This window comes from Papaver somniferum, unplaced genomic scaffold (genome assembly GCF_003573695.1).
Source record: "Papaver somniferum cultivar HN1 unplaced genomic scaffold, ASM357369v1 unplaced-scaffold_41, whole genome shotgun sequence".
In the NCBI taxonomy this organism is placed as follows: Eukaryota; Viridiplantae; Streptophyta; class Magnoliopsida; order Ranunculales; family Papaveraceae; genus Papaver; species Papaver somniferum.
Window position 1 is genome coordinate 1,713,208 of NW_020646638.1, and position 16,381 is coordinate 1,729,588.

A 16,381-nucleotide genomic window follows, 5' to 3' on the forward strand; every position below is an offset into this window, starting at 1 on the left:
ACTGATCATTTTTTTTAGACCCGCTACACAGCTGGTCATAATTTTTTTTTTTTAAAAATCCTAACCAAAGTGCCACTCCCCCACACTTAAATATTACATTGTCCTCAATGTAATTGAGTCATCCAACGTAGAAATCAAGGTGGGAAATTATAAATTGCAAAAAAAAAAATAAACAAATAAAAATAAAAGATAGAGAAAAGGGAACAAATTTGATGGGTTGACTCCCACGAAGCGAAATGTATTGTTTCCCTGCTTTCAATAGCACATAATCTCAAACAAAATGAGGTTGATACCCCAAATTAAGCTTCCAATCATATATATAGAGTCTGGAAAGTTGGGGATCAACCCAACCAATCCGGTCAGCTGAAAATATGCACCTGCAAAAACTATAATCATCCAAAGATATATGTGAATCCATTCCCCATAAATAACAATCCTTAGTAATCAATCCATGCATTGTCAGGATATGTAAATCATTCACACAAAGAGGTATAAATTTTTCAATAGCTTCTAGTTGAGGTGCACTCCCTAAATCAGGTTCTAAATCAGCAGAAATAACTTTTATGGCTGATATTGGTTCCAGTTGAGCAAAATAGGGCACACGAACATATGTTGGCTCAAATGGAACAATAATATCATGACTCATAGACCCGTTATCATCTAAAACGGTTTCATTATCATCATCAAGACAAAAAAAATTTGAACTTAATGGCTTAAAGGTCATGGTCGAAACTTTCTCGACTGATGCAACTAGTCGAGACTCGAACAAAATTAGAGGTTCTAGTTTGGATTTCCATTTATTAGTGTCTAACAGCGGTGTGGAGTCTAACAAGGCATTGACTTCACAAATAACACTATCGTCATCAAAATCATACCCAAAATGAGCTAAGAAAACCTCTAATGGATCTCCCAAGTGGCTCTTGCAAATATTTTGCGAGTGCATACTTTCTTCTCGCCCGCATTTCAGACTAAAGTACCTAAAAAAATCAAACAAACTGTGTAAAAAGAACAATAAAAATAAATTATTTACAAAAATTAAAAATAAGCTATATACAATGATATCAACTAGCGAGTATTTTTCTACCACTCCCTGGCAGCGGCGCCAAAAACTTGGTAGGTTCGGAAACATACAATAAAATACTGCAAGTGCACAGTGTCTCACTAGTAGAACAATGGCAAGTACAGGTCGTTCCCACGAGGAGTGTGAAAATACTACTTCTAACTAATACCAAGACCAAATAATCAAATAGATAATGTTTAATGAGTTTTCAGAAATTTGAAACAAAATGAAACAATAAATAATTATAACGAAAAAACAGAATGATAGAAGGTTGTTAGGATTTTCGGTTTCCACCAATTAATTATGCAAACTATACTAATCTTTAAAAATCTATTCCATGCATTTTCAAATATTGTTTCTCCGCTCTAGTTTTCTTTGCTTCATGAGTAGTCATTCTAAAGCATTACCTATCTATCCTTGCACACCACGTCTAGGGATTTAACCGAAGCACGAAATATCAATTCAAAAGCATAAATAATCAAGAAAATCACATGAACAATAAAATACCAAGCTATATGAAGGAAAACTACTAGTCATTTAAATCATTATTGAGCATATAAATATAGAGTTTACACAATTAAATAGGTTTCTATCCAAACCCTAAGATAACTCTAGCTAGCCATGGCTTTCTGAAAAACCATAAACATATTAAAATCAAACTTTAACTAAAGATAAACGAAGAATCGAAAACAAAACTCCAAAATCCTTCTCATGTTTCTCTTCCAGCTCTGTGGCCGGGCGTCCCCTAGTATATTTTGAAACAACACATAAATATAGCTCACAAATGAATTCACGTTTTTCTTCTTCGTCGCCACATCACCTCCCTATAGAAGTCTGTCACATGTCATGAAAATACAAATTCACCCAATGATGTTGTGCCGCGTGTCATAATATGACGAGACATCGTAAAGTATCACCGAATCTCCACTTTCCATAGTATATGAATTGCATTTAGAAAGCATGATATTTTCTTGCATGTGCTGGGTCCCACCTTAACTGTATTTGCAAAATGACGTCAGTTGGCTTCAAATATTCCTTCAGATTCTTTATATAAATATAGCAAGAGAACTTATGTAAGGACAAAATATATCAATCTTTCCTTTTTCTTCATTTGCACGTGGTCATGGAGGTGATATTCTTCCATTCTTATGCTAACAATAATAAAGTCACTCTTGACCAATCTTAGGTGGCATTAGTGTGCTGACATCGACTCGCTTCACCATTAAGTCTCACATTTTGATGTTTATTCGCTGGATGATCGAATTCACTTGTAATTTCTGCAAAAGCACTAAAATAGTGTCATTAGTCAAAATATTGAGTCCTAGCTAATATAAATATGGGTATAAAATGTAGCACTTTCGTGCTTATCAGATAGCAAAACATGTGGGTTCAACCAAGCATTACTCTAACAAAATTAGTCACACTTTGATCATAGCCTTCCAAAAAAGATTTACTTGAGTTGTCATGAGTACCACTGGCAATCACTTTCTCTAACTCTTTTATTTTTAAGGAATCCATTAAAAAGGATAATTTTCATATTCACACGTACTACAGGGGTTGAGGGGTATCTAGTAGACGTTGAAGTACATTTTCCTCAAGTGAGATAATTTGAATATCCACTTCAGCCTCCAGCGTTTTCTTCGATAAGAATTTTTATTCGCGAATCCTTTTCATTAACCTTGCCAATAATATTGTTGACTTTGCTTTTCAACCTATTGACCTCAGAAGCCTGAATTCCAAGACGTTGGAGAATCTCAGCACTTTTTTTGGCTACTTCTCTTTCCACTTCTGAGTCCGACTCATCAGTAAGATAATCAAGATAAGAATTATCAGCAACAGACTGTTTTATGGGAACAGAATGTTCAACTAATATTGAGAGGGAACAAAGTCTAATCTCATTAATAGAGTCAGTTGTTGAACGCTATCATAGTTTGTACTCTTCTCCATAATACAGATCGCTTCAAACACATACTTATTAGGTCTAAAGGTGTTTGCCTGCGCTGATACCGATTGAAAACGCGGGGGTACCAGATACACCACCAACTTTTTTCGTTTAACAACTTGTATAGACAAAACCTAATATAATATCAATCAGACCAAAGTTTTTAAATCGTGAATCGAATCGTGAATCGTTTTTTGAAATTTATGAATCGAATCGTATGTTAAATCGTGAATCAAAGATTCATGGTTGATTATTAAATCATAAATGTATGCTTATAAATATCGTTGAACCATACAAAATATTCCTGAAGTTTGATTTTTGACGTATAAGTATAAAATATATTGAGTTTTAACACCAACAATCAAGTTAGAACAAAAGCTTAGGGGCAGTGGTTTCCTAGTTTTGTTCTTTGGTTCTTATATATACTAATAAGGTTCATTAAATATCAACAAAAATCAAGGTGGAACATTGGTTAGAGGTTGAAGGTGTGACGCAGGAGGCCGTGGGTTCGAAACTTCATGCCCTAATTAACAATTCGGCGAACCGATCCGAATTATCCGAATCCAAATGATATTTAAACTCTAGATCCGGTACTCGTATAATAGGGGTCTGCCAAAATTATGTCGTGAATATGTCGCGAATTAGTCAGTTATGATATTTAAACTCCAGATCCGGTACTCGTATAATAGGAGTCTGCCGAATTATGTCGTGAATATGTCGCGAATTAGTCAGTTAACACCACTTTAGTTTAAAGTTTTCTAAAAAAATGTATGAATTTGGGTTTGAACCCCTGACCTGAAGGTTATTAGACAAGGTTCCAACCACTGTACCACACTCTGGTTACTGACTATAAAGGAGATACCTTTTATATATTCATATTAAACCATATTTCTGTGTGATTCTAGGCTAAAATGTAATTTCCAATAATTTAATATGTACCGAATTTTCGATATCGAACTCACATTTCTAGAACGAATTATAAGCGTCCGAACTACTTCCCGAATGACGAATCGTTGACCGACTTATCCGGATCCGTATAATTCTTATACGTATGCCATCCTGAACTACTACCCGTACCCCAAATTTCTAACTAGGCTTCACGCTCTTATTTTTGAAAAATTCAGTTTCTACCTTAGAATCGAGCCAAGAATCGTAGTCAAACAAGGTTGACTAATGATTCTTGGAACAAACGATTTATAGGTGCGAGTTGAAGCGATTTCGTGCAAAATGAAACGAATCGTGTGATTCAAATTGTGAATTGCACGATTTTAAAAACCATGAATCAGACCAACTTAATGATCTTTGACAATATGTATATAGAGTTTAAATCTCTACCTCTTCTTAATCAGTATGTATAAGACAATAAGTCAGTGAACCTAATTGTTAAGAAGAGTACTTGGACGATCTCAAAAATCTCTACCTCTTCTTAGGTGATGTCATATCTCACTCAATCCAAAGGTTACAAATCTGCTAGTTCAAAAATGATCCCTAGAAATAAAAAAGTCAGAAATTTGTTTGTGCATGCAATCCTATTTTTTTTTAAGAAAACTTAGGCAGAGCCTAAGATAATAGATTGATAGTAATGCTAGTGGTGTCATTGTTTTGAAAAACATCAGACCCACTGCTAAGGTTCTTACAAGTAATAGCCAAGTTTAGAGCTTGGAGATTTTGGGTTCTATGAAGAAGTTTAAGACCCATTAAAACAAAAGACACGGGTTTTACATTTAAGACTGTTGCTTCATTCAATGTTTGTTTTTCCTTGTGATAGTTCCTGATGAATATTCCCTTTATAGCTTTGAGATAGAGAGCATTGAAGTGTTCCAGAATTTCATTGATTTTAGCTTGTATTTCAATGTTCATGTGCTGCTTTTTACACTGCCCACCCAAACGCTAAGTCTGCTCCTCCTGCTCCCCATTCACCTGTGTGTCCTATGCTATCAACATAGTTTCCTGCAAAATCAGTGATAGTTAGTGCTGAGAAGAACTGATAAGTGTTAGGATCCTGAATAATGCAGATCTTGATTAAGAAACCAAAAGTCTGCTTTTGAGGAGGGATCCAAACATAATTTCCTGTTGTTGTTATATGGGGATCAGTATCATAAGTATGCCCCTGAGTATTCAGAGCATGGTAGGGCAAATTGTGGATTCTGTTATGATCACATACATGTTGTTGTATACTGAGAGTTGTATTCTTAGCATTTGGAGTAATATTTTGGAATACTAGATCACATCTATCCTTCCATATGAACCAGCAAGTGGTTGCATAAGTGCAGGTATTGTCACTGCAGCTTGCATTTTGAAACCAACTATTGAACCAATCCATGAAAAGAGTTTGGTGATCAAAAAGACCATGATTTCCACCTAACATGTGCTTCCAAACCTCAGTGGCAGCAGGGAAGTTGAGGAACATATGTGTCATTGTCTCCTCCCACTATTGCATATTTTGCATATGGGATCAATATAGTGGAGAATGCTTGCAGTTTTAGCATTAGTTGGGAGGATTTCATGAGCGCATTTCCGGAGAAAGATTTTAATGGTTGGTGCCACTTCCAAGTTCCATATAGCTCCCCAGTTTCTTGTTGTATGATCATTTCTATACAGGTTCTCTATTTTGGCTTTGTACAAAGCTTTAACAAAGAATTTTTCTGTGTTGTTGAGTTTCCAGTGCATGCTGTCTTCTTCTCTGGAGTGGATAACAAGATCACTAATTACTTGAGAAGTATCAGGACTGAAAATTTGTTGAATGAGTTGGAAATTCCATTCCTTTTGATCTGTCATTAAGTGAGCAAGCAGTTGTATATCAGTGGGGAAGTTTGCAGGCTTTGTGAGCTTGTCAGTTGAGTCAGGTATCCAAAGGTCCTCCCAGATTTTGATTTAGTTACCATTTCCTATTCTCCAGATACAGTGTTGTTGTATATTCTGAATTCCTTCAACAACCCCTTTCCAAATCCAGGAGTCTCCATCTTTGGATTTGGTATTCATGTTTAGAACATTTCTCCCCAATAAGTATTTGACATCCATCAATTTGTACCAGAGAGAGTCATTATCTTGTTCCAGCCTCCATCTTATTTTTGTTATCATGACACTATTGAAGAGTTCCATATTCATGAACCCTAATCCACCAAGATCCTTTGGTTTGCATATAGTTGTCCAAGATTTTGTGTAAAACCCAGTGGGGTGTTCCAGATTTTTCCCCCAAAAGAAATCTCTTTGTAAGTTGTTCATATCTTGACAAGTTTGCTTAGGTATTCAGAAGCAGTTCATTTGATAAATTTTGGCTGTGGAGGTGACATATTTTATTATAACTTGTCTTCCAGCTGGATTTAGAGGGGAATTCTTCCAACTTGACAAATTTCTCTTCATCTTATCCACTCCTGGTTTGAAAGATTGGATTTTGCTTCTGTGAGTAAATAGAGGAGAGCCTAAATATTCGTCATTTAGGGGGAGAGCTTGAACTCCTAGCAGATTGCAGATATGAGGCATTAGAGCTGGGTCAGTGTCCTTACTGAAAAAGGTACTATATTTGTTGAAGTTGATGAGTTGACCAGAAGTATCTCCAAAGATGTTGAGGATGTCCTTGAGGTTTTGGGCTTCAGTAGGATTTGCTTTGCAGAATACCATACAGTCATCAACAAAAAGAAGATGGTTTATAGATGGAGCATTCTTGTAGATTTTTACTCCAGAGATGATGCCCAAGTCTTCAGCATGAGATAGAGTTCTGGACAAATCTTCCATGCAGAAAAGAAATAAGTATGGGGATAGAGAATCCACTTGTCTGAGACCTCTAGAGGGATTAAAGAATTTATCAGGGGAGCCATTTATCAGGACAACTGAAGAAGTAGTGGAGATGCACTGCATAATTTTGTTACACCATTCAGAGTCAAATCCAATTTTAGTCATAATGGTATGAAGAAATTTCCAATCCACTCTATCAAAAGCTTTAGCCATATCAATCTTGATCCCCATGGTTCCTTTATTGCCTTTGATTCCTCTTCTGGTTCTCATGTAGTGAATAATTTCATGGGCTATAGCTATATTATCAACAATTTGTCTTCCAGGTATAAAGGCAGACTGGTAGGGAGATATGATTTTGTTGAGAAGAGGTTTCATTCTTTGAGCTATAAGTTTGGATATTATTTTGTAGGTGGTGTTGCAGAGACTAATGGGTCTGAAGTGGTTGGGGCAAGTTGGGTTTTCAATTTTTGGTATCAGGGATATAAAAGTGGAATTCATTTCTTTGAGAAGATGCCTAGACTTGAAGAAATGTTGTACCATTTTAACTAAGTCTTCTCCTACAATATCTCAGTTGGCTTGGAAGAAGTTTGGTGGAAAACCATCTGGACCCGAAGCTTTATCTTTGGCCATGCTAAAAAGAATAGCTTTGACCTCATGATTTTCAGGAATTCTGTTGAGTCTGTTGTTATCAACATTGGTGACAATTGTAGAGATGATGTTAATGATTTCAGGGTTCATGTCAGGAGATTCAGCAGTAACCATCTTAGAAAAATGGTTGGTGAAACATTGTTTTATTTCTTGGTAATCCTCAATCCAATTTCCAGTATTGTCTTATATAGAATCTATCTTGTTTCTTCTTAATCTGTATTTTGTAGTTCTATGGAAATAACTTGTATTTTTATCCCCCAATTTGATGAATTGATCTCTGCTTTTAGTCTTCCAGAATTTTTCTTCAATGTCTTGCCATTCTCTGAGAACTTGATTTGCAAATTTTAAAGCTTCACCTATGTTGTGCTTGAAGTAGTTTTCTTGTAGCCAATGTAGATGTTGCTTACTTTCTTCAATATTTAACTTTATGTTGCCATACACTTCTTTGTTCCAAACTTTAAGTTTCATCTTAATGTCTTTGAGCTTTCTAGCAATGAGGAAAGTACTAGAACTAGACAGATTTCTTTGCCAGCATTCCAGAACAATATCCTTACAGTCCTTATGGTCCAACCAGGGACCAAAGAACTTGAAAGGAATTTTACCAGTACACCAATCAGGATTAGTGTTAAGAAGAATGGGGTGATGATCAGATCCAATTGCTAGAAGATTAGTGATAGTGGATTTTGGATATAATATAAGCCAGGATTCAGTGGCAAGTCCTCTATCCAATCTCTGCTCAGTGAGAGAAGGACCACTTCTCTTATTAGACCAAGTGAAAGGGCAGCCTGTACTGCCTAAGTCATTTAGATCCAAGTCCACAATTTTGTTACTAAAGATATTAGCTTCTACACTGTCCAATGGTTGAGTACTGTATTTTTCATTATCATGCAAGATGAAATTGAAATCCCCAATGACCAACCAAGGGAGGGAGTGATTGGTAGCAGTTGTTTCCAAGACTTTCCAAGAGTGAAGTTTACTTGGAGTATCATAAGGGCTGCCATAAAAACCAGTAAAAAGCCAAGAGGGGCCACTGGTAGGCTTGATGGTAGCATGGATATGGTGAATGGAATAGTCCATAATTTCAACATCAAGATTTCTCTTCCATATCATTACTAGTCCTCCAGCAGTACCACTAGCCCCTCCAGGATTGACATGCCAATAATTCTGAATATTAAGCTGTTGCATGGAGTTTAAAAGTTTTCCATGTTTCTGCTTTGTTTCAGAGATGAAACAGATGTCAGGGTTGAATTTGGTCAACATATCATTTAGGTATTTCTTGGTATGTCTTTTCCCTAGCCCTTGACAGTTCCAGGCTATGGAGATAAAAAAAATTGCCAAAAGTAGGATACAGGGGGATATTTTGAGGTTGGTCTCCTAGCTATAAGATCATAAAAGAATATAATGCAACAATATAAGTGAACACGGTAATGGTGCAAGTGATTTATACTAAGATAAATAATAAAGAGATGTACCTCAGAGGTTAATGTTGATGAGCCAGATGCACCATTAGTCAATTGGGGAATGCTTGAGTCCAGAGGTTCATCATAGTTGTCAGAATAGTCCTTGAATCTTTTGATGTTATCAACTTCACTAGTTTCCATGGGTACTGCAACATGTGTGGATTGTTTCCTCTTTGGCATGGTTTTTTTCTTGTCAGAATCTTTAAAAGAAGGAGGATCAGTTGGTGAGTTTGCTTCAGCAAAGACAAGAAGTGTCTTTCTATCCTTTCAGGCCTTCTTTTTGAATTGTTCAGATTCAGCATCCATCCTTTCTTTGATTTGAGAAAGGGTTGGTGAAATTTGGGTGGGGATAGCTGAGAAGATACCAGTAGTGTCTTGAGCTTGATTGACATTGGTGTTTGTTGGGTTAGAGTGTTTGGTTCTAGCTGCTTCCTTGATCTTTAACTTAGCTTGATGGTTCTTGTAGTTGGTGGAGATTTTCTTAGATAGATCAAGTTTCTTGTTCCTTATTTGGTTAGCAATTACATCTGGGTGTGGAGAGTTGGAATCAGCTCTGGTAGAAGCTCCAAAAGTGAGGTGTTGAGAGGATGAAGGAGCAATTTTTGCTATTGTCTTTTCAAGTTCCTTCTGTCTTGCATTTCTCATTTTCATTTCAAAGACTTGGGCTGCATCAGCATCAGTGTAACCTCTGTGAATGACATTTCTACCTTCTTGGACAGATTTTTGATAAAAAGTTTGGGGTGGTGGTTGAGGTTGAGGAGTTGGCAAGTTTTTGTAGTTAGAATAGTGGGATTTTGAGGGTGTAGGTGGGATGGGGCAAGGTGGGGATGGATGATCTAGAATTCTACAAACTTTACAAAATTTGATACCATTGAGAGCATAGGAAAATTCAAGCCAGTGAGAGATGGTTGGGGTTTCAAAGGCTTCAATACCAAACTTTAATGGCTTAGTAACATCAATGGTGAGCTTGACTTCCAAGTTTTTCTCAAAACTGTCCCTTCCATAAGGTTTCTTGGCTGTTTGATATTCTCCAACAGGTTGCAGAATGTTGTTGATATCTGGTATGATATGAGTTGGGATTCTTTTGATGAGAAGCCAAATCATAACCTTAGAGAATTGTTCTTCATGAATTAAGTCTGGACCTCCCAAAGGTACACCAACTAGTACCATAATTTTATCAAACACTCCTCTAGTTCCTCCATTCCCGAGAGTAGAATAATCTTCTTCATGGGTGAGTCTGAGAATAACGTAGTTCCTTATCCTGTTCCATATATCCAATTCAACTCTGCCATTGAATTCCCAATTATTATTGATGAAATTGCTGACTCTTGATGTTTCAAAACATATGTTGCTGCAGAGTTTTCCAATAAAACACCATTTTCAGGGTTTAAGAAAACCTTGGGATATAAGTCTGCTTCAGGCATTTTGAGGGTTTTGTTCATCTGAGCAACAAGGTTTTCAATGGATGGGTTGGGAGATTTTGATGAAGAAGCCATTTTTGGGTGGAAGAGGGGGTAGTAGACAGAAAGCAACCAATAAGTGTATTGACCAATGTGTGTTGTGGTGGGATAAGACCAGTAATGATGTTGAGGGGAATCAAACCAAACTTTAATTTGAAAAAGATTCTTGGCAGTGTCAGTAATGCAGGATTTTTGTAAGTAGTTATGGGTTGTCCTCAAGCTAGGCCAATATGGTTTTGGTAGGTGCTGATCAAAGGATGAGAGCATCTCATTGTTTTTATACTTGTGATAGTTGTTGTTGATGTATATGACTAATGGGATCTGGCTCAAGCACCTGCACACAGAAAATATTATATTGTTATCTAAAGTGTTGAGAGTTTTACCTTGTCCTTCCCATTGGGGGTGGTAGATTATATGTGCATAATCTTCAGAGAAGCTGAAAGTGATGTGTCTAACTTTAATTTGAAGTTTTGGCACGGGTTGATTCTGGTTTTTGTCATCTAGGAATGTGTTGATTTTGAAGTGGTACTTGTACTTGCAGTTGTGGCGGATAGAGAAAGAGTTGTTGACTCTTGCCAGCAGTTTTAGAGGTACAGTCAGCCAGGACCTGATCATAGCAATCCAAACCATAAAGACCTTACCTTGGGTTGTTGATATGGTTTCAGCTCCCCGGTAGGCCCTTTGTATTTTATGGGATCCTAGAAGAAGAAAGATTGAAATCCACCAGACCTTAGTTGGCCTTTTGGGGTCTGACTGTGTTTGCATCTGGGCGGTAGAAGTTATTTGAGTCAGATTGAGAAAATGAGTCAGCCCTGACATACTGGGAGGTGTATCCGGGTCGGTTTTGGTGGGTATGCTCTGTATTCGTTCATTTGTGGGTTGACCCGATGCAGAGTGGAGAAGGATTTTCTTGCCAAGTGTTGATTGTCGCTTCTCATGAGCCAATGGTGTCTCATTGATTGTACTAGGACAAATGATGATGCCAGTAGGCTTGAATATACACATCAAGACCAATCTTTAATGTTGTGAGTCTGGTTGGCCCCAAAAGATTTTGACGGTTGAGATTGTGCAACTGTTACTCTTCTTTGCCCGAATAAAACCGCTGAGAGAGTAAAACTTTTCAGTTTCTCAGTCATTCTCCTTGGAGAAGATACAATTGTTTCTGAAAATTCCCATGTCTAAAGAAATTTCCGTAAGAGAGTTTTCTTTGAGAGTTCAAGTTATGGAAAAAGGTCAGAATTCCCAAGAGCGTGTACAAGGTGAACCACAGAACAAAGCCCGAGTCGGAGAATCCGTGGAACAAGTTAGTTTTTCTGTACTTCAAATTGGTGTTGAGTATGATTTGATATTTAAAGTATGTGATCAATTTGGGGATGCTTTGAGATTTGACAATTGAAATTTGTAGGTTGTTACTGCAATTGTATGTGAAGGTTTTTCTGGGTATAATGAGAATCAATTGCACTCTCTTTCTGGTGCAATGCATGAAAGAGCAGGTTTTGAGGTTGAAAGAGCAAGCACTGGAGGTGGAAGAGGATGCGCTGAAGGAATGGTTGTACGTGCATCCACCAGAGTTGGGAGACCACCACAGAGGCTTTATCAAGGCCGAATTGAGAATGGAGAGCTTGTGGGTGTAAAGGATGGGCGGGTTCTGTTTGCTGTTCATCCCACACAGGGTCGACGAGTGGTAAGGGAGGGGATTGTACTGGTGGATGGTGAGAGAATCGTATGCAGTGTAACTCAGCAGGGATTCTTTGCAGCCCCACTCCCTGAAAAAACCAAGGAGAAAATTCAAATTAATGCTACTCGTCCTCCTACTCCTGGCAAGATATTTTTCCCAAATTTGTTTATGCTTGCACCCACTCTTAGGCAGATGGCTCAGGATGTGGTTGAAATCTCCCAGACTGGAATTGGGGAAGTTACATATCCACTTGAAGTTCCTAGAGACGAGCCTTTGATCCCTGGTGTTTATTCTAGGGTTGTGGGACAGATATACAGGTCTGCAAAAGCCAGTGCAATGCGAAGAGAAGAACCTCAGCTCCCTGAAATGCCAGCTGAAGATACATTGCCACCAGGAGCTGATGCAATGGCTGTAGCACAGGTGTACAAAAATATAATGGCTCGAGCTATAAGGGATGCTGCTAGTGAAACTAGAGGAGGAATCTAGCCAGGTAGTTTCCAAAGTGCTGCACATAGTGTAATTAGTAGTAATAAATAGACAGTAATTTTCATTTTTTGTTTGAGACCAAACTTCAAGAGTGGGAACCAAAGAAAGAACGAGTCTTTGAATATGTGTAATTGTGGTTAATTCAAAATGCATGTTAATACTTTTAATGCTTGAGATCAAAGTGCAGTGCAAATAATCTATAGGAGTAGAATTGTAACAGTCTGAGTAGTTTCCCTATAATGACAATGCCTGGTAGACAACAAGGTTCAAATTATAATCATGGCTAGAAGTAATAGCAGGACTAGCAAACCTCGAGGAAAGTAAGCATGAGAAAATGAGCGAAATGGAAATCAGATGACTAGGGTAGAAGAGATACATGATTATAGGCCTAAAGGAGATTAGGGTTAAAGTCTTACCTTCAGGCAAAGCAGCTAAATTAGAGATAAGAAACATACCAGAATTCAAGCTAGCAGGTTTCCAGCAGATGCTCAAAGCAACAAAGAAAGTTGGGTACCTTATCAGTTGAAATTGAGAGAAATAGTCTAGAATTGAGTCTGCACTTTTGCTTAAGATGCTTAGCTTGAGGCTTTTATTTGGTATTTTGTGGTAGCTTAGAATGTAGAAGAACTTATTCAAATCAACAACATTACAGGGAGAAAGTTTAGGATGAGAAAAGAACTCAGATAGAAAGAGTATTTCAGAGGAGGGGAATTTTTAATTGAATGGAAGATTGTGGTGATGTTTCCATTCGCAGAACATGTTAATCCAGGTGAGATATTATGGATTTGAGTATTACTTCCTGAGAATGTGATTTGTGTTACATGGGTGAATTTTGTGATTTGAGTGAGATGAGAGAGTCTTGAAATTTGTGTGTTTTGAGTGATTCCTGTGATTTGAGTAATGTAATTGCAGGTGCAGTCGTGATTCCTGTGAGTAGTATTCATGATTGGGTATTAAAACTGAAAGTAGAAATCATAAATCAGAAAATGGATGAGTTAACCGGTGAGAATCAGATTGTCGGCGGCCAAAAGTAGCCGTTGTGAGAGACGTTGAGAGAGAAATACAGAAAAGAATCGGCCAGAACTACCCGTTAGAGGCAAGAGGTAAAAATTCAGGTGGAATTCGGTGAGGAGAGAAGGGAGAGCTCATTTTCTCTTTGGACTTGCGCATGCAATCCTAAAATGATATCAAAAAGACAAAAACTTAATTATTTGAAAAATAACATTTTACTTTTGATTTATGAAATTGTTTTTTCTTCTAGTATTTATATATCCTATTAAAAAATTCCTCCCAACAAATTATTTTTAATCTCCACGTGGAATAAAGGTGGGTGTTGGTTGTACTTGAATCATAGGTAACATCAATTGAACAAAGACAAAGAAGATTCGTATTTACTTGGAAATGTGGGGTTGTAATGTATCATTTCAATGATTCTCTCATAACTTAACTGGTGGATATTGTTTTTATATGGCGGATATTTCATCGCTGCAGCTATTGTCGTTGGATATTCCGTCCGCAAATGAAACGGGTGATTAATGGAGAGACCGAGAAAGACCATCAATTAGCTCCAGTCCTTCTCAGAAGAGAATTAATAAATAAATCAGTCACATCTTTCCAAACAACCGTAGTTTATGTTTTTCTTTCATTATTAGCACGCACTGTCTGTGCACAGTAGTTACAGCGTCATGCGATGCCGCAGCTTTGTTTATTTCATACTCGTATGTGATTATGTAGGACTTGCCTTAGCATCCTTTTATACCTTCAGATAGATGGAGGCGAGTGTCTGATCTTGCCTGGCCTTAAGCCCTTCGCATTGTACGGTTCTAAATTTGGCTTAACATTTTTAACATGTACCATGCCAAAATAAATTGCCGTCCAGGGAATCCTTTAAGATGTTATAATCATAATGACAAGAATTTAGGAAAACTTTCAATTTATATAATAATTAGCAAATAACAAAAGGTTTTGTTCCTTTTTTCTCCTCTATATATACATCATGTCCACTTTTTATTCAAACCTGCTCTCAAACACACACTACTTGGTTACTTGCAAGACAATCGAGTGAACTCGGTGCCGAGTTGGCCCAAGTAACTAGTTAAAGAAAATGAATGGGACTATACCATCAAACCTTCTTCCTACGGAAGCGAGTCCAGACTGGATGAACAAAGCCGATAATGCATGGCAGTTAACAGCGGCAACACTGGTAGGACTACAAAGTGTACCAGGACTAGTAATTCTTTACGGAAGTATAGTTAAAAAGAAATGGGCAGTAAATTCAGCATTCATGGCATTGTACGCGTTTGCGGCAGTTTTGGTGTGTTGGGTAGGATGGGGATACAGAATGTCATTTGGAGATAGACTAATCCCATTTTGGGGTAAGCCAGCAATGGCACTTGAACAAAGTTATTTACTTGAGAAAGGTTTTGCTGGGTTGTTTCCAACAGCAACCATGGTCTTTTTCCAATTTGTTTTTGCTGCTATAACTTTGATTTTGATTGCTGGAGCATTACTTGGAAGGATGAATTTCCATGCTTGGATGTTGTTTGTGCCATTATGGTTGACTTTTAGCTATACCATTGGTGCATTCAGTTTATGGAGTCCTAAAGGTTTTTTAGCTTTGGCTGGTGTTATTGATTACTCTGGTGGTTATGTTATTCATCTGTCTTCGGGTGTTGCTGGCTTCACTGCTGCTTATTGGGTATGTATAGTTTATGTTGCACTCCAACCTCGATATTCATAAGTTTATCAATGTTTTACTAACTAATTTCTATCAATCTCAAGGTTGGTCCAAGGGCTAGCCAGGATAGGGAGAGGTTTCCACCAAATAACATAATCTTAATGCTTGCTGGAGCTGGCCTGCTATGGATGGGTTGGACAGGGTTCAACGGAGGAGATCCTTATGTTGCCAGCATTGATGCATCTCTTGCGGTTCTTAATACGCATGTCTGTGCTGCTACGAGCTTACTTGTTTGGCTTTTCCTTGATATCATTTTCTTTGGCAAGCCCTCTGTGATTGGAGCAGTCCAGGGTATGATCACTGGCTTGGTTTGCATCACTCCAGCTGCAGGTAAATGAACCAATTTATGTTGCCTGTTGAAATAAAAGTATGCAGTGGGCAATCTAAACCAAAATGTCCTTGAACAGGGGTTGTACAAGGTTGGGCCGCTATTCTGATGGGAATGATGTCGGGAAGCATCCCATGGTATACAATGATGGTTCTGCACAAGAAGATCAAACTACTAAAACATGTGGACGACACCATGGCCGTTTTCCACACCCATGCCGTTGCAGGAAGTCTTGGAGGTATTTTAACCGGCTTTTTTGCGGAGCCCAAACTGAACCGTCTCTTTTACGCTACCGACCAGTGGGAAAAGTACACAGGACTTGTTTACGGGTTCCAAATGAGGCGTTTCAAAGCTGGTTTTCGCCAAATGGGTCTTCAAATTGGTGGAATTGGGTTTATAATTGTACTAAATGTTATTAGCACGAGTGTCATATGTTTGCTTATAAGATTTATCGTTCCTCTTCGGTTGCCCGAGGAAGATATGCAAGTTGGAGATGATGCTATTCATGGGGAAGAAGCTTATGCTCTGTGGGGTGATGGAGAAAAGTTCGAAACTTCCGGTAAACAGAACAATTCAGAGTTCGAAGTGGATGATTTTTCCTCAAAGGCCGCACCTCATGAAGTTGAGATGGGAAGAGTTTAGGAAATTACCGCAGATAAAAAAGACTTATGTATAATGTGTGTACTTTGCTATTAGTTGAACCAATATTACTGCCTCTGTCTCGGAAAAATTGAATTAGGGTGTTTTTTTCTTGTTTAACACAGGATGAGGTATTTCAACTGCATGCATTACTGTAGATGAAAAAGAAGTGGTTGTTCTGAGTAGTCACTACTCACATTACGTTTGT

The 16,381-nt window shown here is 37.8% G+C and overlaps 1 protein-coding gene across 1 annotated transcript; it reads left to right on the top strand.

Annotated features, from left to right (window-relative positions):
- The first annotated feature begins 14,573 nt into the window (after nt 1–14,573).
- Nucleotides 14,574–16,176, top strand: LOC113342434 (ammonium transporter 3 member 1-like). Its single transcript, XM_026586988.1, has 3 exons — nt 14,574–15,167; nt 15,251–15,536; nt 15,614–16,176. Exons 1-3 carry the CDS (start codon nt 14,574–14,576, stop codon nt 16,174–16,176), a joined length of 1,443 nt encoding a protein of 480 aa, XP_026442773.1.
- The last annotated feature ends 205 nt before the right edge of the window (nt 16,177–16,381 follow it).

Coding starts and splice junctions, on each gene's coding strand:
- LOC113342434 (XM_026586988.1), top strand. CDS start 14,574: ATGAATGGGACTATACCATCAAACCTTCTTCCTACGGAAGCGAGTCCA. Junction 15,168..15,250: donor GCTTCACTGCTGCTTATTGG/GTATGTATAGTT, acceptor ATCAATCTCAAG/GTTGGTCCAAGGGCTAGCCA. Junction 15,537..15,613: donor TTGCATCACTCCAGCTGCAG/GTAAATGAACCA, acceptor GTCCTTGAACAG/GGGTTGTACAAGGTTGGGCC.